This window comes from Neomonachus schauinslandi, chromosome 13 (assembly GCF_002201575.2).
Source record: "Neomonachus schauinslandi chromosome 13, ASM220157v2, whole genome shotgun sequence".
In the NCBI taxonomy this organism is placed as follows: domain Eukaryota; kingdom Metazoa; phylum Chordata; class Mammalia; order Carnivora; family Phocidae; genus Neomonachus; species Neomonachus schauinslandi.
In genome coordinates this window covers 60,995,524-61,017,237 of record NC_058415.1, presented here as the reverse complement: position 1 = coordinate 61,017,237, position 21,714 = coordinate 60,995,524, and the positions used below count along the sequence as shown (strand labels likewise).

The following is a 21,714-nucleotide window of genomic DNA, read 5'->3' as shown; positions in this document are numbered from 1 at the left end:
GGAAGGACTCTCTGCAAATCACAGAGCTGCGTTGTAGAGCGGTGGCTCTGCGCGGTCCCCAGATCAACTGACTGCATCCCTGTGCCCTGGGAACTTGTTAGAAATGCACATTTTCAGGCCCCCTACTGAATTGCTAAATCAGAAACTCTAGGATGGGCCCAGCAATCTGGGAGTTAATCAGCCTTCCAGGTGATTCTGTTGCACCCTCAGGTTGAGACCCGCTGTTGGAAAGCTGCACACAAAATGTTCATGAGATACTGTCACCAAACCGAGCAGAGAGTCAGACTTGGGCCAGAAGGGCCTCCTCAGCCTGGGCCACTGACATCTTTCCTGTACTCTTCAGCCTCCGTGGGGCCTCCTGCCCTTCCTGGCCCACGGGCCCAGTCTGAACAAATGATTGGGGGGAAGCTCAGGGAGGCTAGAAATGGGGACACAGTGGCCTCGCCATCCTCCCCCGGCCCCTGTTGCAGTTGCTACCTGAAGAATTGATTAGGGCCGAGCATTATGTCCGTGGTCCTAAGCTGGGGAGGGAGAAGCAGGAAGGGACCGCCCAGTGCCCTCCAGTGTGTCCGGCCGGGCTAGTATCAGAGTGCCGGGTTGCCCAGGCAGGAGGAGGAAACAGGCAGGCAGGCCCTCAGTCATATCTGGGGACTCGGAGCACAGGGAAATGGGTTGAGGGAAGAAAGGAAACCATTTTCTGATGTAAAACCCCAGCTGCTGAGATGTGGCCTAGGAGCCAGGCCTCCCGGCTCCACGGCTCTCTCGAATTGCTGGGACCTGTGGAGACAGGTCAGCCCTTGACTCCTGGTTAGCAAATCCGAGGCTCTGCCCTCCCCTAATCAGGCACACTTTTCCTCCTGAGCTCAGACAAGTAAGGCCTCAGAATCTTCCTCCTCCTCTCCCTTTTCATGCTCCACAGCTCCCCTCTCCAGCCAGCTAGAGCCGGGCCTGAAACAGAACCCACTCACCCACCTATTTCTTCCTTAGATACAAGCCCAAAGTTGAGGAAAGAAAATACTTTCTCCGGCCAAACATTCTAACTACTTAATAGCTGGGGCCACATTCCCAGCAGCCCTCGCCTCACCACACCCCTGGTTTCAAACTGACATCTTCCCGTGGTCTCAAGTGCCAAGGCCTAGCCAGATTCAGAGCCCTCGCCAGTACCTGGCTGCTCCCTTGCATGTGCCCAGACCCCAGCCAGACCGGACCCTTGGGTTCCCTGGCTGTGTCTTTTACTTCCGCCCCCTACACCATGCACCCTTACCCCCTTTGCTCTGTGCTCAGCTCACCCGACTCAGCCTTTCAGGCTGGCCTCAAACAGACCTGCCCCGAGGCTCTCACCCACTCCCCGGATTTCCACCTTCCCACTGCAGCCTGTTCAGTCCTGTTCGCCCCGAATTGAGCTCACTGGTTCCATGTTGGCCTCTCCCATCAACCTGAGCCCCTGAGGGCAGAAGTCCCTGCCAGGTCATCCTTGCCTCTCCCCCACCAGCACCCTGCAGAGGCCAGGCTCTGGGAGGGCCCCAGGAATGCAGGTTGAAGTCACACTGGGCCCCAGGGTCCCTGCAACAGGGCAAGGTGGGAGCTGACTTGTGGGCCAGAGGTGGGGGCCCCCCCAGAACTGAGACTGGAGGGCTTCCACTCAGTGTGGAATCCTGAGCCAGGCACTCTCCCTGTCCGGGCCTCAGCGGCCCCCCCTGTCCAAAAACAGACTCAGAAGCTCTGCTGGGAAATGAATGGTGAGGAGGAAATAGTACCTCTAGATTTCAACCTCCTGCAGCTGGCTTCAGAAAGTCCCCAGTGACCCTTGTCTCTTGAAACTCTCAGATAAGGAGATTGTGGGGCAATAAAGCTGCATGAAGTTTTGGTCTGGGCCTGATTTAGGGGAATAAACAGGAAGAAGCTGGGTTCTGTGTCTCCAGGGAAGCAAGACGAGAAGGGCACCAGCCCTGCAAGGACGGGGACAGCCGATAGGTAGACAGCTCTGTCATCCTCACGGTCCTGGGTTTTGGTGCATGTGGGCTGCAGAGCATTCAGTGGACCACCCTAACAGTTGGGCAAGGTAAGAGTATTACCTGCCTGAGAAAACAAACCCTGAGAGGGGATGAGATTTGCCCAAGGTCATGGAGCAAACTGGTGTCCGAATCAGGACTCTCCCACCAGACCAGCACACCTGCCATGAAAATGACAGCCCTCCCCCATTCCTCGTGCCCAAAGAGCGGGTTCAGGAGAGGCTGGTGGCGTGAGTGGAAGTTAGTCCAGGAACCAGGTGGCACCCCGCCCCCCCCCTCCAGGTACCTGCTTGTGGGATCTGGCCTGCGTGTGGGCAAAGCAGAGGGGAGGACCATTCAGACTCGGCGGTCTGATGGGTGGCTGGCTGGATGAATGGATGGAAGGAGCAGGCAGGAACACGGGCAGCAGGACTGGGGGAGGGAAGAGGGCAACCACAGCTGAGCTCTTTAAGGTATTTTGTAGCCATTATCTTGTTCAGTCCTTGGCAAGCCTCTGTGAGGTAGATAGTAGGGTACCCTTTTACAGATGCAGATGCTGAGGCCCAGAGACAGGTGGAGTTTCAGGATTTGAATCTGATTCTCCTTTTTCCCTGCCCTGGGCAGCCTCATAGCACAGAGAGAGCTCAGGCCAGTGAGCCAGGGTGGCTCCCTGGTGGTGGTTCTTTGGGGTCCAGGAAGGTGGAGGGAGACGAGGAGCATCCTAGGAACCCAGCTAGGTACTTCCGTGGGGCTGCTTTGCTTCCAGGCAGAGAAAGGGGCATGAGCAAAGATGGCGTGCTTGGGAAAACACAATGCTTTGAGAGGAGAGCAGATAAACCATTTTGACTGAAGGACGAGTTTGTGGAGATGAGACACGGCCAGGGGCAGTGTGAGGCCCCACACCCCAAGTCCAGCCGTGGGCTTGCTCCTAAGGACAGAGGGGACCTGGGGTGGTGGGTCTTAAAGGGAAATGACGGTGTCAGAGGGAGGTCAGGGAAGGAGCCCCCGGCTGGCGTGGGGCAGAAAGGGAGTCGCCCAGAGAAAAGGCTGCCCAGGCTTTGCAAGGCTTATGGGAAGGGGACAGGACAGTTGGGGGCCGTCGGCCAGGGGAGGTCAGGCTATCACAGGAGGTCCCCTGCCCCTCTTCAGTGCCGGGGACCTGGCTCTGGGCAGTGTCAGATGTCAGGAGGAGGCTCTCCCTCGGGCCTAATCTCATCAGGAGGGGAGAGGCATTTTCCTGGCTCTGTCTCTGACTCAATCTGTATTTCCTGTGGGCCTGCGGGGGAGGCATCTGTGCCGGACCAGAAGGACCGGAGACCTGGAAGAAGGGAGATGGGGGCAGAGGAGGGGCCCCACGGCAGAGAGAACCTGGAGACAGGGCTGTTTTTACTTGCTGGCTGCAGGGCCCTCTGCCTCCCCTGCTGATATGGCGGCGGTTGGGGGGGGGTTGGAGGGGGAATTGGAGGCCTGGTGGAGGGTTCCCCTGAGGCAGTATCCCTGATTTCCTGCGAGGGCTGTGCTGATGGAGAAAACCGGAGGGCTCTCCCTGTCTTGCCCAGCACGACTCCCATCCCTACCAAGAGCCCCAGTCCCCTCAGCACGGGGCTGAGCGAGGCTGCAGGCTTCTACCCTGAGGATCCCTGCCAGAGAGATGCACACATACACTCTTCGGGTTCCTCTTGACCAAGAGGGATTATTAGTTAGCTTTTCATGGGTGCTTGTCTGTTCCCTCCATCAATGTGGTGAGCACCAGGGGTCAGAACTCTGTGCCTAGCGGGGTGCTTTGCACTTTCTGGTTTGGGATTTTTACTCAGACCTCCAAAACGTTGGGCCGTCAACACATAGCTGTCACGTACGAAATCAAATCTTAGCGTGCTATAAACATCGGGACCACGACAGTCTTAACAGCAAACATTTGTTGAGCGCTAAATATGCACCCAGCATCACTCCATGTGCTGTGTGGATTATCCTATTTAATTGTCTGGGCAGCCCTGTGAGAGTGTGGACCCAGGACTGAACAGCTCGGTTTCAAATGCCAGCTAGCCGCCTACTAGCTGTGTGATTTTGGACACGTTGCTTAACCTCTCTGGGCCTCCAGTTTTCTCATCTGTAAAAATGGGGTGATAATAGTACTGCGGGGATTGCTGCAAGGATTGAGTTAGTACATGGAACATACTTCATGCATAGTTAGTTGTTACTATGCCAAATTTTGCTGGTGAAGAAATAGCCACATTAAGTCACCCGCCCAAAGTCACACAGGTGTGGTGGACATGCTCTGTAATTACACTGTTAATTGGGTACCCAGTTGCCACATGTAGTTATTGAGCACTTGGAACGTTGCTAAGGTGATGGAGAAGCTGCATTTTACGTTTTATTTCCTTTTACTTCATTTTGACTTTAATTTAGAAGCCACAGGGCCCCCGTGTCAGAGCCGGTGCAGGGGTCCCAAGGCCAGTGGTCTGATGTCAGTGATGCTCATGTGCCTTCGAAGTTGGAGCCCGCAGCCCTGTGCTTTAGCAGTTTAAGATCACGCCGTCTCCAGCCTTCCTGCTCTCGGCCGTCTCCCCGAGCATGTGCAGAGCAGTGATGGAACTGCCCATCCCCGCCCCTGCACCCCGGTCCCAACATGGGGCCTGGCCCAGAAGAAGCACTAAGCCAATAGCGGATGAAGCTTGCTGAGTGAATTAAGCCAGATTCACCTCCCTTTACAAACCTTGTATTCTTCTGCTTTGAAATGTTCTGTGCTCTGGTTCAGGATGTTGGGCTCTTTAGGAAGTCCACTCTAGAGCCTTCTCTTCCACAGAGCACGTTGCCAGAGTCAAGGTTACAAGTGACTTAGAATCGTTGTGTGTGAATTAGATGACAGTTTTCTGGAGACCTCTGCAGTTGGTGGCGTGCCCGATTTGCCCCTGTTTGCCTGGGACTTTCCCAGGCATTTCCCGTTTTAGCATCGGGAATACGTAGCCCCCTCACTCCCCTCCCCACATCCCAGGCAAACCAGGACAGGCGGTCCCCCTGCTTCCGTGGAGAGCGGCAAGGCCTCTTCTCGCTCCGAAGGAGGGAAGAAGACTAAGCCAGTGGGGTGAGACCCTGAGGCCCCAGTTTCCCGCATCCCACCATGTCACTGCAGATCCTGATGCTGGCCCATGGAAGGCAAAAATAGACACCTTGTGCCAAGAAGTGACAAGTAAACCAGGGCCTGGCCTCAGATGAGCAGAAGCGACTGTGGATAAAATTCTCACTAGCAGGAAGTCGCTAAGACCTGTGGTTTCTTCTTTCTGCCTGGTGAGAAGGGAAGCATCCATGGGAGGCTGGTTAAGCAGAGATGGGTGCCACAGCAGGGCAACTTGAACTCACTTGGGCCTTCCTTCCTGAGCCAGAGGTCCCACGTCCTTCTGGGGTGGATCATAGGCCCTGATAAGGATTCAGGACGAAAGAGAAAGAAGCTTTCCTGTCAAGTTTGGAGCCAAGGTCAGGATCAGGATAAGCCCTATGATGGATAATAGTTGGTCAAGGATTGGAGTCAAGGTGCGGGACCCGCCCATAATTAGGTGTTTGTGGTGTTAACTCTCGTTCTTTGTAGATCACCTTCAGAGTGTTCTTTACTCTTACAGTAGTCTTTTTTTTCATTTTTTAAGCCTAGGAAACTATGGTTCTAATTCCCCTCTATTAACTACATTGACCTAAGTGTGGTGGTTTCAACCTTCTCCCGAGGCATGTAGAGGGCAGCTCACATGGCCACGAGGTCAGGTTTTAAGAGAGCAAATTAAATAAAACTGCAAATATTAGATGAGGAACCACAAACTTACAAAGGGACGATCGTAGCCAGCAGCACCAGACCCCTACCCACCCCTGAGTCTAATACCAAATTAGGCAATGTCATGCTTTCCCTGAGGCCAGGAACAGGCAACTAATGACTAATCTATTATGCTGGTTTGTACCACTCCCAGTTTGGGTTTGGTTTCTTTCACCCCGCAGCTAACCCTTGTCCTGCAATGATGCAGGGCTGGGCTGGGAAGGCAGGCCTTTGGGTGCAGGCAGGAATACACACACACACACACACACACATATGCATATATACATATATATATATGTATATGTGTGTGTGTGTGTCTTTCTGTGTGTGTCTCTCTCACACACACACAGACACACACACACATCAGAGAGGAGCACATAGCAGGAAGAGGGCCATTGGCTTCTGCTTCCCACCTCCCGTTGCTCCTATTAATGTCATCTTGGTCAAGTCACTTTCCCAGCACCTCAGTTTTGCCCTCATCAAATGGGACAACAGTCTCCACCTACCTGGCAGGGTCACTGGAAGGGATGGGACAGGCAGCAAGCCATTCACCTGTCAGGCATTAAGAACTAACTCAATGGGATGTTAAACCCAGAGATGACTAAATCTTTTGGGGGGGCGGGGAATTTGCAGCCTGCAAAGCCTAATCCCATGGCATCAGGCCCGCTAAACACGCATGGGATAGCAGCAGGAGCCCTGCCACCCCCCACTCGGTGCCCCAGCGGGCTGGCCCGCCACCCCTAAGAAAGCATGCTGTGACTTTGATGTAGGCCCCGCTGGATGGCACCAGGCAGGATAGGACTGGTGGCCTGGGATAAACCTGGCCCAGATCGGCCTTTCTGGCCCAGCCCATGGGCGAGGGCCCTCGAGGCGCTGAGGGCCCACTGCAGTCTGCATTTCCAGGCAAGTGCCTGCTTGTGGGGGAAATAAAACTCCTGCTCTCTGAATTGCTGAGTCCTTAAACTCATGCATGCACGGATACACACATGCACGCCCAGATGTGTGCACACACCGGCGCGTATGATGAATGCAGTGCTCGGGCACAAATTTGCACACCGCGCACACACATCTGCACAGACTTCAGCCACATACATGTGTGCACACTCCCATACCGCGGGCAGAAAGAGAGACGGCCTGCCTGGCTTGGCCCCATCCCCCACTTCTGTAAGTTTCCTTCCGTGGCAACAGGTCTGGAAGCACTTTGGCAGGGGAGATAAGGTGCCAGGGCAGGGTAGGGTGGGGAAGAGTGGGGAGTGGAGTTGGGGGCAAGGGGACAGAAGGTCACTAACACAGAGTTTTAGTTTTCTGTCACTGTTCCACAGCCGCTGGCTTTATCAGTGGAAGCAAAAAGCCCTCTTTCCAGAAGGTGTCCACTTAGTTTCCTGAGCCTTGTTTTACTTTTCTGTAAAGTGGGGGTGAGAACGGTCATGATGCCTCCCCTTCGGGGCTGAGGTGAGATCGAGCGTGTGGTGGGTAGGAAAGAGACTTCCTCATCCTGGAGCTGGAGGCTCTGGAGGCTCCAGAGGCAGGGCTGGGTTCAGCCCCCAGCTCCAGCTGGCTAGCTGTGTAACCTCGTGTGGGTTCCTTCGCTTCTCTGCCTCAACCCCCACATCTGTACTGGGGAGCAAGGTAGCACCTGCCTGTTAAGGGCATACAGGGAAAGCACTGGGAATGGCACCTGGCACGTAGCAAGCACCCAAAAACTGAGTTGTCATTGCCACGGAGGTGACTGAGCTAAAGGAGAGCCCTTGCCTGTTGGGGCCTCCTGCCCCTGCCCCTGGGCTGGGAGCCATCCCTCAGGTGTGGGGCCGAGCCCCGGGGCTGTGAAGGGAGAGCACCAGGAGTGGCCGGAGGGGACAGGATGGGTGATGCCGCTCAGGTCATGGTGATTTCGGCAGCCACGACGGGCCAGCCCTCTTACCCCACAGCCCATAGCCCTTGACTCTTACCCCCCTCCCAGGTTTTCCACGGACATGTCCGCTCTTCTCTGTCCCGTCTGCCCTACTTCACCCAGGTGATCCTCACCTCTCACCTGTTCCATGCTGTCTTACTCTTGGCAATCAAGGGAATCCACCTAAAAGTGAGCTCCGCTCCTCGAGCCCCAGTTTTCATCCCTGCAGCAGCTCCCGTTGCCCTCAGAGTTCACGTTCTTTTCCGTGGCTCCTGAGGTGATCTGGGTCATGGTCCTGCCTGCCCACCTCTCCCCCGCGGGTTCCTGTGCTCCAGCCACACCAAGCACAGACAGCCATCGCCAGTCTGCCATTGGTTGGCGCTGCACGGGGCAAGGTGTTAGTCAGGATGCATAGACTAGTCTCCGTGACAAATAGCCTACGTGCTCAGCGGCTCGCTCTGCGAGTTTATGTCTCTGTCACACTGTATGTCCAACATGTCTCTGTTAGGGGGAGGTCCTCTGTTCCACGCGGTCCCTTGGGGTCCCAGGATGATGGAAGCTGCATCATCTAGAACACTCGGCCTTCTCTCCCTTTGTCTAAGGTCAAGAGTTCTGGAGGGTCACGGGCAGGGCTTACGTGCTCCAGCCTGGAAGAGGCACACAGCATTGCTGCCCCCGATCCACTGGCTAGAACTAATACCGTGGCCGCCCAGTGGCAAGGAGGCTGGAACGTGGGGGGAGCATCACCACTGGCCACAGACAGGTGTGCACCCCCCCACCGCTGCTGCTGCTGAAGGTGAGGCAGAGTTGGGGGGCCTGGATCTGAGCCTGCTGACTTGCCCCTTACTTTCCTGCCCCCAGCCCTGGCCCAAGGCAGTTCCTCAGCTGCCATCTAATGACCAAGACCCTAGGGACATCTTGGTCCTTGCTGTTCTTTTCTAAGAAGACCCCCCAGGACCCATTTCCCTCAGGACCCAGCGCAGAGAAAAGACGGGCTGCTCCTTAGCAAGTGGTGGCTTGTATCTTACACACACTGACTAAATCCCTTTCTGATTCAGTTTCCCTTATCAAACTGGCCACTAGGAGGCTCAGACTCAAGTCTGAGGTGCATCTCCACTGTGTAGAGGACCTGACAGCGCACATTCAGTAGCTTAGCTCCCCCCGAATATCAGGTGATCTCTTTATTCCTGTATTTTTCCCTCTGCCCCCATGGCCTCACCGTGGCTTTTCCATCTGCTTCCATCTTGTGTGCTCTCCATTTCTGTAAGGCTTCTTACCTCCTTTCTGGGATCAGACGGACATTAATTAGTCTGTCCCTGCATTCTGGGCCGCTTTCTATAGCTCTGGCAAATGCAGCTCCCAAAAGGAGAGTTGAAATGTCTGAGCTTCACAGGACAGACCTGTCCCAGGAGGCTGGTGGGCTTCCTGTAGAGGGTTTGGCTCATGTGTGGGACCCCTGATCACTGTGACTTCTTGAGGTCAACAGTCTAATCTTGTGCCTCTGAACTGATCACAGAGCAAATGCCTTCTTTGTCCTGACCCTGGGGGTGCCCAGCCAAACGTGCCTGCCCTTGGGAAGTTCTTAGGGCCTGGGGCTGGGCAGAGCTCTGTGCTGGGCACTCCTGCAGCAGAACCCCGGGCCTTTCTCTGAAGAACCTGCAAGCAGCAGAGAAGAAGAGCCCTGACACCAGAATCTGGAATCAGGGCCAGCAGTGTCAGGGGCCGGAGGGCAGGGAGAAGACGCAGCTGGTGGGGGGTAGAAGAGAGGAGAGGACAAGAGCTCTGCTACTCGGGGTGGCAAGGAAGACTCTGGAGAAGGGGCCTGGGAGCTGGGGGAGGGAGGGTTTGGATTTATGGAGATGGGTACAGGGATTACAGGGCTGGGAAGGGCAGGCCAAGCAGAGGGGAAGGCAAGGGACTGGAAATGTAAGAGCAGGTACAAGGGAAGCTGGGATGTTCTTTATCTGGAAAGTACATTTTAGAAGATGAACAAGAAAAGGTGAATCCTGGAATATTGGGGGGGGCACCCCACCGGAAGGCCTTGAATGCCAGACTGGGTTTGGCCTTCCTCCTGCAGGGCGGCAGTGAATCAAGAGCATCCAAGGGTGAACTCAGTTGGGGGAGGAGTGAGGAATACAACCAGGCTTGGTGTCCAGAAGGCTCTCTCTGGCCCAGATGAGGAGCATGACGGGCAGGCCCGGTGGGGTCAGAGACTGGGGTTAGGGGTTTGACCCGGGCAGCGGTGGCCACATGGTGTCATGTGTTTGGCCACTCATGAGGCGAGACCATCTTCTGCCATCCATGACCTAGCCGTGCTCCCCCTCCAGCTTGTGCTCTCTTCACTCCCATCATCCCATTTCCATGTTTATGTGTGTGTATGCATATGTATTTTTTTCTTTTTCACATTTCCTTGCTAATCTTACTAAACCACATGTAATTCTCCAAACATTCCATGTTTGCTTCTCTCTCAGGGCCTTTGCTCAGGCTGTTCCATCTGCCTGGGACTTTTTCCCCCCACCTTACCTTTGTCCCGCCAACATGGCCAACTCCTACTCATCCTTCAAATCACAGCTCGCTTGTCACTTCCTCTGGGAAGCCCTCCCGGACTGCCATGTACAAACCTTTATTATTACCTATAGTACACTGGGTCCCAGTGGCCCACCTTCCCCTAGTGGCCTCACTCACAGGACTCTTCACTTCTCTAAGGTTGGGCTCCTGCTTACTCTCTCCAGACCCCCAGTGCCAGGCACAGGGCCTAGTCACACAGTGCTGTTCAGTAACTAGAGTGAACAAATATGGGGCTGGATGAGGAGCTAGGGAAGCTCAAGATGCCCAGATGATAATAGTGGTAGTAATTATGACTGTAGATCAAGGGACCTATAATTTAGTCCTGACGACAAGTCTATGAGACAGATGATTTTGTGATCCCCATTTTACAGATGAGAAAACTGAGGCTGCAGAAGTTAAGTCACTTGCCCACCCAGCCGGTAAGAGGCAGAGCTGGAACTGGAGCCCAGGCAGGCTGGCTCCAGAGGACACAGTGTGACCCACACAGCTGGGCTGAGTGGGGTGGGCCGATAGGGAGGGAATCTGAATTTTCTCTCTGGTGTTTCTGCCTTTTGGGTTGACACGTGAAGAGATGACAAGCAAACAGGTCAGTGATGATCATACATCATCTCACCAGATCCACAGAAGTAGCCACAATGATGGCCTGTTCGTTCGGTTGCCCTTAATAGCGCCCTGTCCACATAGAACCGACCACTGCCCTGGTCCTGCCCTCTCCAGGGGAGCTCCCCAAGTGTCCCGCTGCCAGAGCCGTGAGCCTCATGCCCCCCTTGTCCTGTTCGTGTCCCGCAGATGTCATGGAATCCCCAGTACCGGAGCTCCAAGTTCCGCCACGTCTTTGGCAAACCAGCCAGCAAGGAGAACTGCTACGACTCGGTGCCCATCACCCACAGCGTCCAAGACAATCACTTCTGTGCTGTGAACCCCTATTTCATTGCAGTCGTGACTGAGTGCTCCTGTGGGGGGGCCTTCTTCGTCATTCCCTTGAACCAGGTAAGGATGCCGGCTAAACCTCAGGCCCACACAGCCCTCTGGAGGCAATGCAGACAGAGCGGAAGTAGCAAGAGCCTGGCTTTCTGGTCTCATGTGTGGGTTCAGATCCTAACCCTGCCTCTTACCAGCCATGTGACCTTGAGTCCTTTCACTTCTTTGAGCCTTGGTTTCCTCACTGGGAAAAAAAATACGTATCCTGGGATTTCTGCTTCTAGCAGTTGCCTAGCTACTCCTAAGACCTGCCCTCCACCCCACTGCAAAATAACTCACTCCTGAATAAAATATCCATTTGTAATGCATTGCTGGGCTCACAAGACATTGGGGAAATCTCCAAAGCCACCTCCCCTCCCCAACAAAAGGAAACAAATCTTGAGCAAAGAATCTAACTGGGGGAGGTAAACAGTAAGCAAAGAGAAAGCAGCAGCTTGTCCTGCAAGCAAATGTTAACAGTATAGTTTAGACCATATGCGATTGCTGATTATTTAACAGTTTTTTAACCCCAAAGTGGTAGTTTCATATAGCTTAACCGAATAGCAAACCTTTTCAGGATGCCAAGCCTGAGTCAGCTCAAGGCAGAACCTCCAGAGGGGCTAGCGGCATCCTGGCTGGTCGTGCCCCTGGTTCCCAGCAGAGGCAGATAGGAGGTTTCTCCAGAGGAAAGCATCCCACATGTGGACAGGACTCCCACAGAGTAAGATCAGGCAAGTTCATGATCTGAGGTCACCAGGCATGTGAGCCACCATGAAGAAGAGTCAGCAGAAACAATAAACAACAGACTTAGACACTGTTCCCGCCACCCCGGACAAAGGACTTCAGAAGTCCCAGTCATAAATATAAGATGAAATCTCATAGACCGGGTTTTCTGATCCGAATGGAATTGAATTAGAAATCAATTACAAAAGATAAATTTTAAAATCCCATTCAGGAGTATCTCAGCAGTAGCCCACAGTGAGATACCCCCACAGCCACCAGATTGGCAAAAATGTAAAGATCTAAGAATAGTGAGTGGCAGGGGTGCCTGGGTGGCTCAGTTGTTCAGCGGCTGCCTTCGGCTTGGGTCCTGATCCCAGGGTCCTGGGATCGAGCCCCATGTCGTGCTCCCTGCTTGGCAGAGAGCCTGCTTCTCCCTCTCCCTCTGCCTGCCGCTCTGCCTACTTGTGCTCTCTTTCTCTCTATCAAATAAATAAATAAAATCTTCAAGAAAAAAAAAGAATAGTGAGTGGCGGTGAGGATATGATGCCATGTAAACTCTCAGACACTTCTGGTGACGATAAAGTGTCGCATGTGTTTTGGAACAAAATGTGACAGTTTCTAGTAGAGAGGAAAATACACACACCCTCTGACCCAGAGATTCCATTACTGGGTATATGCATGCAATGGGTTTATGTGCACCAGAACACAATTACAACAGCGTGCATAGGACTCTTGTTCATATTGTCACCAAACTGCAAAACCTCAAATGTCCAAGAATTACATGAATAAATTATGATATATCCATACTATGGAATATACATAATCATGAAAAGGAACAACATATATATGCATACCACAACATAGATGAATCTTTTTTTAATATTTATTTATTTGAGAGAGAGAGAGAGAGAGAGCAGGGGGACGAGCAGAGGGAGAGGGAGAGAGAATCTTAAGCAGACTCCCTGCTGAATGCGGACCCCCCGACACAGAGCCTGACCCGGGGCTCAATCTCCTGACGCTGAGATCAGACCTGAGCCAAAACCAAGAGTCGGACGCTCAGCCGACTGTACTACCCAGGTGCCCCAACATGGATGAATCCTAATGACAATTTTGAGGGAAAGATACCAAACAAATTGCAAACTGTCTTATTCTGTTTACTTAAAGATAGACACAGACTAAATTAAACTCTGCCTTGAGGGATGTGTAAGTAAGTAGAAACATTTTAAGGAAGAGCAAGCAAGGGACTATCAAGAAAACTAAGATAATTATCACCCCCTGAGGGAAAGGGGGGTTATGACTGGAAAGTGTCCCATGGTGGAGGGGTCTCCTTTGTGTTGGTAATAGTTCCTGTCTTAACCTGAGAGAGTGGCAGATAAATGGGCAATTTATTTTCTAGCAATTCATTAAGCTGAACACTTACATTTTATGCTTTTTTTTTTAATATGCTACATTTCACACCAAACACATACATAAAGATGATACTATGTTCATGTGGTTTTTATAGGCAATTTCTATATAACTTCCAAGGAACTGATTATTCCAGTCTTTTGAAAACATTTCTGGAGAATAGGAAAAGAGGGACTATTCCCCTCTTTGTTCTGTGAGCCGATGTAACCTTGATTCCAAAACCAGACAAGGACAGGACAAGAAAGGAAAATGACAGGCCAGTTTCACTCAAGATGTATGTAAAATGGCTAGCAAACCAAATCTAGCAGTGAAAGACCAATATTAAAGATGACCTAAGTAAATGGAAATGAATGCCACGATGAGAAGTGTGAACTGTATTCTAGAGCTGAGATTTTTCAAGCTGGGGAGGGACAAGTGTAAAATGGGATTTATGGAAAGACTTGAAGATCAGAGCTCAGAGGTCCCCTAGAGATGACCCATTTAACTTGTTTCTCCCAAGCTCTGGGTGCTTTCAAAAGATCCTACCCACCAAACAGACTGTATTCTCAATTAATTAAATAATTAATGTAGTTTTCAGATTTTTATTACTCAGCCTCTTTCAGAACTGTCACAGTTTCTAATAGAGTGAACTACTGAATATAAATAGGTACTAACAACTGATTTAAGAAAATAAGTTGCTTTGAAGTGATGGAGTGGACCTGGGTGGGGAGAGTAGACCTAGTTTAGAAAGATAGGATGATCAGAGAAGGCCTTTCTGAGGAGGCAACATTTGAGCAGAGATCCCCTTGAAGTTCTAGAAGCAGTGTTCGGGAAGAATAAATAGCAAGTGCAAAGGCCCTGAGGTGGGAATGGCTTCGGTGTGGGCCCTGGGTTTGGTGTGTTTAAGACACAAATTGGTACAGGGCACCTGGGTGGCTCAGTTGGTTAAGCGACTGCCTTCGGCTCAGGTCATGATCCTGGAGTCCCTGGATCAAGTCCCGCATCGGGATCCCTGCTCGGCGGGAAGTCTGCTTCTCCCTTTGACCCTCCCCTCTGTCATGTGCTCTCTCTCATTCTCTCTCTCTCTCTCTCAGATAAATAAATAAAATCTTTAAAAAAAATTATAAAAAAAGACACAAATTGGTACAGATTGTCACAGGGGCAAGAGTAGTGGGAGGTAAGGTCAGAGAGGGGGCAGGGCTGGGACTGGAAAGGCCTTGGAGGCCAGGGCAGGAGTCTATTCTGAGTCATTATAGGAGACCCTATTCTGAGTGAGAAGCCACTGGGCAGTTAAAACTCACTTGTCCTGTGCAGCCTGATCCTAAGTAAAAAGTGTGATTCCCTTTGGGCTTTTTGAAATACCGTAAACAGCTCAAGGACACATGTTAATTGCTACGGTCACCGACTCCTAGGAACCCAAGCAGGACGGGAGCTGGAAGCCACTAATCAGAGCTCATACCTGAGTGTCAGAACACAGATTCTGATTCGGTGGGTCAGAAGTGGGGCTGGGCAGTTTGCATTCCAGCAAGCTCCAGAGTTGCTGGATAACACACAGGATGCCCAGTTAAACCTGAATTTCAAATAAACACCAAATAACTTTTTTTTTGGCTTATTTTTTTCTTTGTAATTAAACTTTTTTGTGTTGAGCATTGTAGATTCATATGCAATTGTAAGAAACAACACATAGAGATTTTGTGTACCCTTTGCCCAGCTTCCCCCAACGGTAACGTCTTGCAAGACCAGAGTACAGGATATTGACGTAGGTACAGTCTAGAAGCTGAACATTGCGGCAGCCACAAAGATCCCTCCTGTTTTTCTGCCTCCTTCCACCCCCACCCTCTCCATGACCCCTGACAACCACTCATCTGTTCTCTTTTTCTATCCTTGTGCCTTTTGAGAATGCCACGTAATGGAACCATACAACATGTAACCTTTTGGGCTTGACTTTTGCCACTCAGCATAATCCCCTAGAAATCCATCCAGGTCGTTGCATGGATCAATAGCTCATTCTTTTTTTATTGCTGAGCAGTATTGTGTGGTGTGGATGCATCAGCTGTTTAACCAGTCACCCAGTGAAAGCCAACGTGATTGTTTCCGGTTTGGGGCTGTTAGGAATAAAGCTGCTATAGACATCCATCTACAGGTTTCTGTGTGGACATAAGTAAGTCTCCGTTTCTCTGGGTAAATGCAATGCCCGTGAGTGCAATCGCTGGGTCCTAAAGTAGTTTTACATGTTTAGTTTCACAAGAAACTGCCAAGCTGTTTTTTAGTATAAGTAAAATTATTGCACGGAGCGTACTTATACTGAAAAATTTGTCATTTATCTGAAATTCAAATATCACTGGGCATCCTGTATTTTTATTCATCAATACCGGCATCCCTACTCCCAGGTGATGCTGATGCTGCTGGTCTGCAAACTATGTTTTCAGTAGCTAGGCTCTAATCTGGTTCTTTTTATAATTACAAAAGAATTTCAAACACAAAAGTAGATAAAAGCAATACTATGAGGGGCGCCTGGGTGGCTCAGTCGTTAAGCGCCTGCCTTCAGCTCAGCTCCTGATCCCAGGGTCCTGGTATTGAGCCCTGCAAAGGGCTCCCTGCTCGGCAGGAAGCCTGCTTCTCCCTCTCCCACTCCCCCCTGCTTGTGTTCCTTTTCTCGCTGTGTCTCTCTCTGTCAAATAAATAAATAAAGTCTTAAAAAAAAACACACTACTATGAACTCTTTTATACCCAGATTCTAGAATTTTCAAGGCTTTGCCACTCTTGCATCCATCCTTTTTTTCTCTGAAGCATTTTTTTAAAGATTTTGTTTGTTTGTTTGTTTGTTTGTTTAGAGCACGAGAGCAGGGGGAGGGGAAGAGGGAGAGGAGGGAGAGAATCTCTCAAGCAGACTCCATGAAGAGCCCAATGTGGGGCTCGTGGGGCTCAATCCCACGACTCCGAGATCATGACCTGAGCTAAAATCAAGAGTCAGATGCTCAACCCACTGAGCCACCCAGGCGCCCCTCCCTGAAGTATTTTGAAGCAAATCCTGGACGTTTTGTCATTTTACCCCCATAACCTGCAACATGCAATTCTAAAAACTAGGGTCATTTTCTGACACACCCGGAGCACCAGGATGGCAGCATTGACAAGAGCTCCTGTGTCACCTGATTCCTAGTGCATGTGGAAATACCCCTGATTGCCTCGTAAATGCCTCTTTGTGCTTGGTTCCTTTGAATCGGGGTCCAGAAAGGTGCACGCATTGCATTTGGTGGCTGTTTTCCTGGGTAAGCACGTGCAGTGTGCTCGAGTAGGACCGGAGGAGAGAGGGAGAGGATGCGCGTGCTGGGCCTTTGACCCAGCGTGTCCCGGCGGACAGCCCTGCAGGGTTAGCAGGAGCAGTGCTTACGCTGATGCCTTCGTTAGCCCTCTACAGGAAGTATTGCCCCATCGTGCAGATGAGGATGCTGAGGCTCAGGGAGATGACGTCAAAGGATCCCGAGCCCCGAGGGTGAGGACCAGAACGTGGCCCGGCCCTGGGTGTGGCCGTGGGGCCTCGCTCTCGATTCACTGGCCTGCGTGCGGCTTCTCGGTTTGGGCTCTGGTTTCTAGGGGCCCCTTGTCGGTTACCAGGGATTACATCCCAGCCAGGCACAGAAAGGTGTCGGTAAGCTGGCGCCGTGAGAAGGGAGGTTCAAACTAGCTAAGTATCTAATGGAGCGTATACGGGAGCATCAGTGTTGGAAGGTGCCTGGCCTCACCATGGTGTCCGGGAGGTTATTCTCAGCAGGGCCAGGCTGCCCCAGGGGCCAGGTGACTCTGCAGGCAGCCTCCTTCCTCCCACCATGACCCGGGGCCGGCCTGTTTGGAGGGAGGCTCCCACAGCCTGGGCAGTGCTCGGCAGGAAGGTCTGGGGGCGGGCGAGCCTGGGGCCCTGCCTGCAGCCGAGCCCCCCCGGGGGGGTGTGCAGGGTGGACTTTGCTGCGAGGTGTGGTGGGTGGGGAGAAATGAACGCAAAGGCAGGCAGAGCCCTGGGGATTGGCCCGGCGAGTGGACCGCGTTGGAGGGGGCCAGACTGACACTGTGGCCTCCAGGTGCGTGGGGAAGGGGGTGTTGGAGAGCCAGACTGAGTTTTTCAAGCCCGTGTCTGACCATGTCACTCCCCGGCTCAGTCCCCTCCCGGAGCTCCCCATTGCCTGCAGACAAATCCTGCCTTCCTCGTCAGGCTTCCATCTCTGGCCCAGCCAACATTTTGAACCTCAGCCTTCCATGGAGCACACTTTACTCCCTCCACACTCAGATTCTCCTTCTAGAAATGCAGGGGGTGGGCCAGTATGGCATGTTGCTTTCTGTCTTGTTTTTTTGAAAGTCTCTTCCAGTTCCAGGGAAGTCCTCCGTGAAAGTGGCGCATGACGCCAGTGGTAACTATGGCCAGAGGCAGAGCAGGCAGTGAGAGGAAATATTCCCAGGTCTCAGGGCTCTGCCGCCCTTGGCACATGACTGGGAACCCCTCTGCTCTTCAGCTGCCGCATGTACATGGGGCTTCCGCGCGGGGTGGTTGGGAGGCAAATCAAATGTGAGCGAAGCACCTGGCACAGCGTCCCTAAATTACGGTTCCTAAAGAACAGCATTTACACACCTGTTCCTACAGGCATGAGAATGTGCTTGAGTTCCTTGATTGGAGCACGATCTAGGCGTGGCTTTATTCGCAGAGGGCACCGTGGCGCGATCGCCCATCAGTTGTGTCGGGCGACATGGGAGTCGCCTGCGGAACAGTTTGGCCTCACACCGAGTACATCCCTGGGCCCCCCGAAACATTCTGAGCGACAAGAAAACCAGGTCATTGTAATTCACTCTAATGAACTTGCACTGGCGAATTTCCTGAGAGCTTGCCGTGTACCAGGCACCATCTTAAGTGCTTTACTTGTAGAAACTCATGTAGTCACTCACACCCTGTGAAGTCCTACTACTGTTGCCATTTTGTAGATGGGGAAACAGGCACAGAGAGCTGAGGTCACTTGCCCAAGGTCGCAGAGTGGTAAGTGCTGCAGCCGGGACTCAAACCCAGGAAGCCGGAGTCAGCCCGCCCGCCTAACCTCTTCCACACCGTGCAGCCTACCTGTGCTTGTGCCTCTCAGGCCCGCCTCCCGTGTCCAGCTGGGCGGTCGGAAGGGTCCCTGGAGGCCGTGACACTCTCGGGGGAATGGCTGCACCCCTGTGAGCGCTGGGGGTAGCGGGCAATGGCCTCACAGCTGTCCCATCCCAGCAGCTGAGGTCTGCCCCCTGCCAGAGTGTCCCCCACCTGCCCAGCTCTGCCCTCTGGGTCCCACCGTCCCGTCCACTCCGTCTGCCTCAGGGCAGCCCCCCTGAGACTGGGAAGTGGCATCTCTCCAGGCCCTGCCCCCAAGCCCGGGCTCCCGGCAGTCTGCAAGGAGAACAGGTGTACCTCCCCTGCTTTAGAGCTGTGTCCCCCTTAAATCAGAGGCCTAGTGGACTGAAAGGTGGAAGTGGCCTCCTGATTATAAATGTCCCTGTCGGGGCGCCTGGGTGGCTCAGTTGGTTAGGCGACTGCCTTCGGCTCAGGTCATGATCCTGGAGTCCCTGGATCGAGTCCCGCATCGGGCTCCCTGCTCAGCAGGGAGTCTGCTTCTCCCTCTGACCCTCCCCCCTCTCATGTGCTCTCTCTCTCTCTCTCATTCTCTCTCTCAAATAAATAAATAAATAAAATCTTTAAAAAAATAAAAATAAACGTTCCTGTCATGACAGGGCTTTTAGCAGCTCAGTTAATAGCCCATGAGACTGGCTAATGATGTCTGTTAATGTCGGACCTCAGCAGAAAACCGTTAGACAGAGCAGCCCGGGGTAGGGGAGAGTAGTGGGGGTGGGAAACCAGCCATCTCTGAGAAGGAAGGGAAGTTGTCTGCGGCTGGGTCTCTGTTTGGGAGGCCTGGAAGGAGTGCTGGCCCGGCTGAGCCATGCCTGGCCCCGAAGCATCTCCCGAGTCTGTGGCTCAGCCGAGTCTGAATGCGGCTGGCCTCCTATCAGCCAAGGCCAGCCTGACCATTAGCTCTTTCCAAAAACCTTCCGGACAAAAATTAGGGCAGGGCTCTGGGCCAGAGAGCAATTGGGTGTGCCAAAGCAAAAGATCCAGCACTGCTCATGCCCTTTGAGCCAGGAAATGGCCTAAGGCAAGGCAAGGCTGTGGGCAGAGGGCGGGCAGGACACTGACTCAGGGCTGAGAGCCTCCAACACAGCAAGTGTGGTACACTCAGCCCCTGGAAACCAGAGCCCTGGGCTGCAGCCCTGCTCCGCCCCCCGCGTTCCCTGGGACCCCGAGCGAGTCCCTCCAGGCTGGGGCCAGTGAGCGTGCTCTAATCCATTAGTGATGCCTGCCACCGGGGCAGGAGAAGAGAGTGTTGCCGGGTTTTTACCATTCCCGGTCTCTGAAAGCCTTTCAAGATCTGTAGTTTTTACAACATTTTGGGCTAATCCAGGAAGGACCCATCTTTTCAGAAAGTTTGGAGTTTTGTGTTAAATGCCTTTTATTTATTGCAAAATCCACACAGTTTTATAGAAAGTTTGGAAAATTAAAAACGAACACAGAAGATGATTAAACTACCCATTTTCCCGCCATCTAGAGATAAAACCATGAATAGCATTTTGGTGCATTTCCTTCCAGTCTTTTCTCCCTCATTTTTGATACACATGGGCATGCGTACACACACACATAACAAAAGCTGCTCTTATTTGAGCGCTTCACTGTTCGGCTTTTCATGCATTTTACCCTCATAACAATCCTATGAGGAGGAGGTTATTATTCACATTTTACACATGAGGGAAAAAGCTTGCACAGTTTGAGCTGGTGCACAACACGATCAGACTTTAATTTTTGAAAGCTCACGGACGACAGCATGCAGAGGGGCCTGAAGGCTAGGCGAGAGGCTGGAGGCTGGAGTGGTGGTCCTGTGGAGACCTGGCCCAGGGCCCGCAGGTGCGTGTTCTTCCTCTAGGGTCTGGCTCCAGGTGCTACCCACTGCAGGGGGCGGGGATCCTGTACCTCTCTTCCTTGTTGAAGAGCGCAAATGGACCTCACACATCACTCAACCGACACAAGTCCAAATCCTTTCCTTTTCTCTGTCTGATTGTATATGTGAGGGTGTAATTTTTTTCTGATGCATTTGAGGATAAATTACATATATCTTTGACCTTTATCCCTAAATACCTGTGTTTCCTGAAAGTAGGAATATTCTCTTATGTTACCATATTCCATTATCAACTTCACGAAGCTTAACATTGCAACAATACTATAACCCTACCTTTCATGTTCCAATTTATCAAATAATGCCCTGTATAGAGTTTCCCCTCCAGCATGGGATCCAGTAAAGGGTGAGCTGTCTACTAGCCTTTCCCGAAGGGCAAGAGCTAAATTGGGCAGAGTATTTGTGAAGGGGAGCCCAGGACCACTACGTCTGTTTGCAGAGCTACTAAGACGCACGCGTAAGCCCCCGGGAACCAGGGTCTCGGTGTCCATGTTTGCTAGGTTGCCAGGGTGACCCGGAAGCGCCGTGTCTGTTCCTGGGGCAGCTGTGGCTTCGAAGCCTTATGGAGCCGGGTCGGAGACACCACTGCGTCTTTGCTCTGTCTCAGTGGGGCACCGTCTCGGTGGTTTCTGCAGAGTTGGGGAGGTGAGGGAAGGAGAGATGGTGGGTGTTCCTTGAGTCCGCTGTGTTCTTGAAAGATCTTTTTTAAAGACCCCGAAAGCATTGATGAGCTGCCAGCTCACGTACTAAATCCTGTGCCCCCGCCACCTTGCATAGGGCCTGTCCCCTATGTATGTCGTGGATGTTGGCCAGTTTTCTTCTCAGCTGTCTCTTCCCCGTAGATGGAAAACTGGGTTGCAGAGCATTCATTCTCTGGGGGGGCGGGAGGCGGCTTCAGCACCTGGGGGGGATGGTGGATGTGGACGAAGCCTGCGTTGGTTGGCAGGCAGAGGGCCTGGGTCCTGGTCCCTGTTCTGCCAAGCCATGCAGTGCGATGTGTGAAATGAGGGTGCTGGTCACTGCCAGCTCTAGGTTTCTGTGACTGAATGGGCGCGGTGGTCCCATGACCCAGGAAATCCAGGTCTGTGTGCGGAGCTGCAAGTCTCCGCTCAGCGCACCTGTCCTCCCAGCACCCACACAGCAATTCTCAGCAAGCCAAGGGGAGGGGGAGGAGAGGCTTTTTCTTTTTTTTAATTGAAATGTAATTCACATACCACAAAATTCACCATTTTAAAATGCACAATTCAGTAGGTTTTTAATACAGTCACATGCTTGTGCAAACATCACAAAATATTCAAAATAATTTCGTCACCCCACAAAGAAACAGCATACCCATTAGTAGTCACTTCCCATCGCCTTCCTCCCATCCCCCCTCCA

The 21,714-nt window shown here is 52.4% G+C and overlaps 1 protein-coding gene across 1 annotated transcript in view; it reads left to right on the top strand.

Annotated features, from left to right (window-relative positions):
- CORO2A (coronin 2A) overlaps nucleotides 1-21,714 on the top strand; it is a 50,467-nt gene that overhangs the window by 16,495 nt on the left and 12,258 nt on the right. The window contains exon 2 of the mRNA XM_021691260.2: nucleotides 11,036-11,236. Coding sequence (XP_021546935.2) covers nucleotides 11,036-11,236 — 201 coding nt within the window. The remainder of the gene's footprint in view (nucleotides 1-11,035; nucleotides 11,237-21,714) is intronic.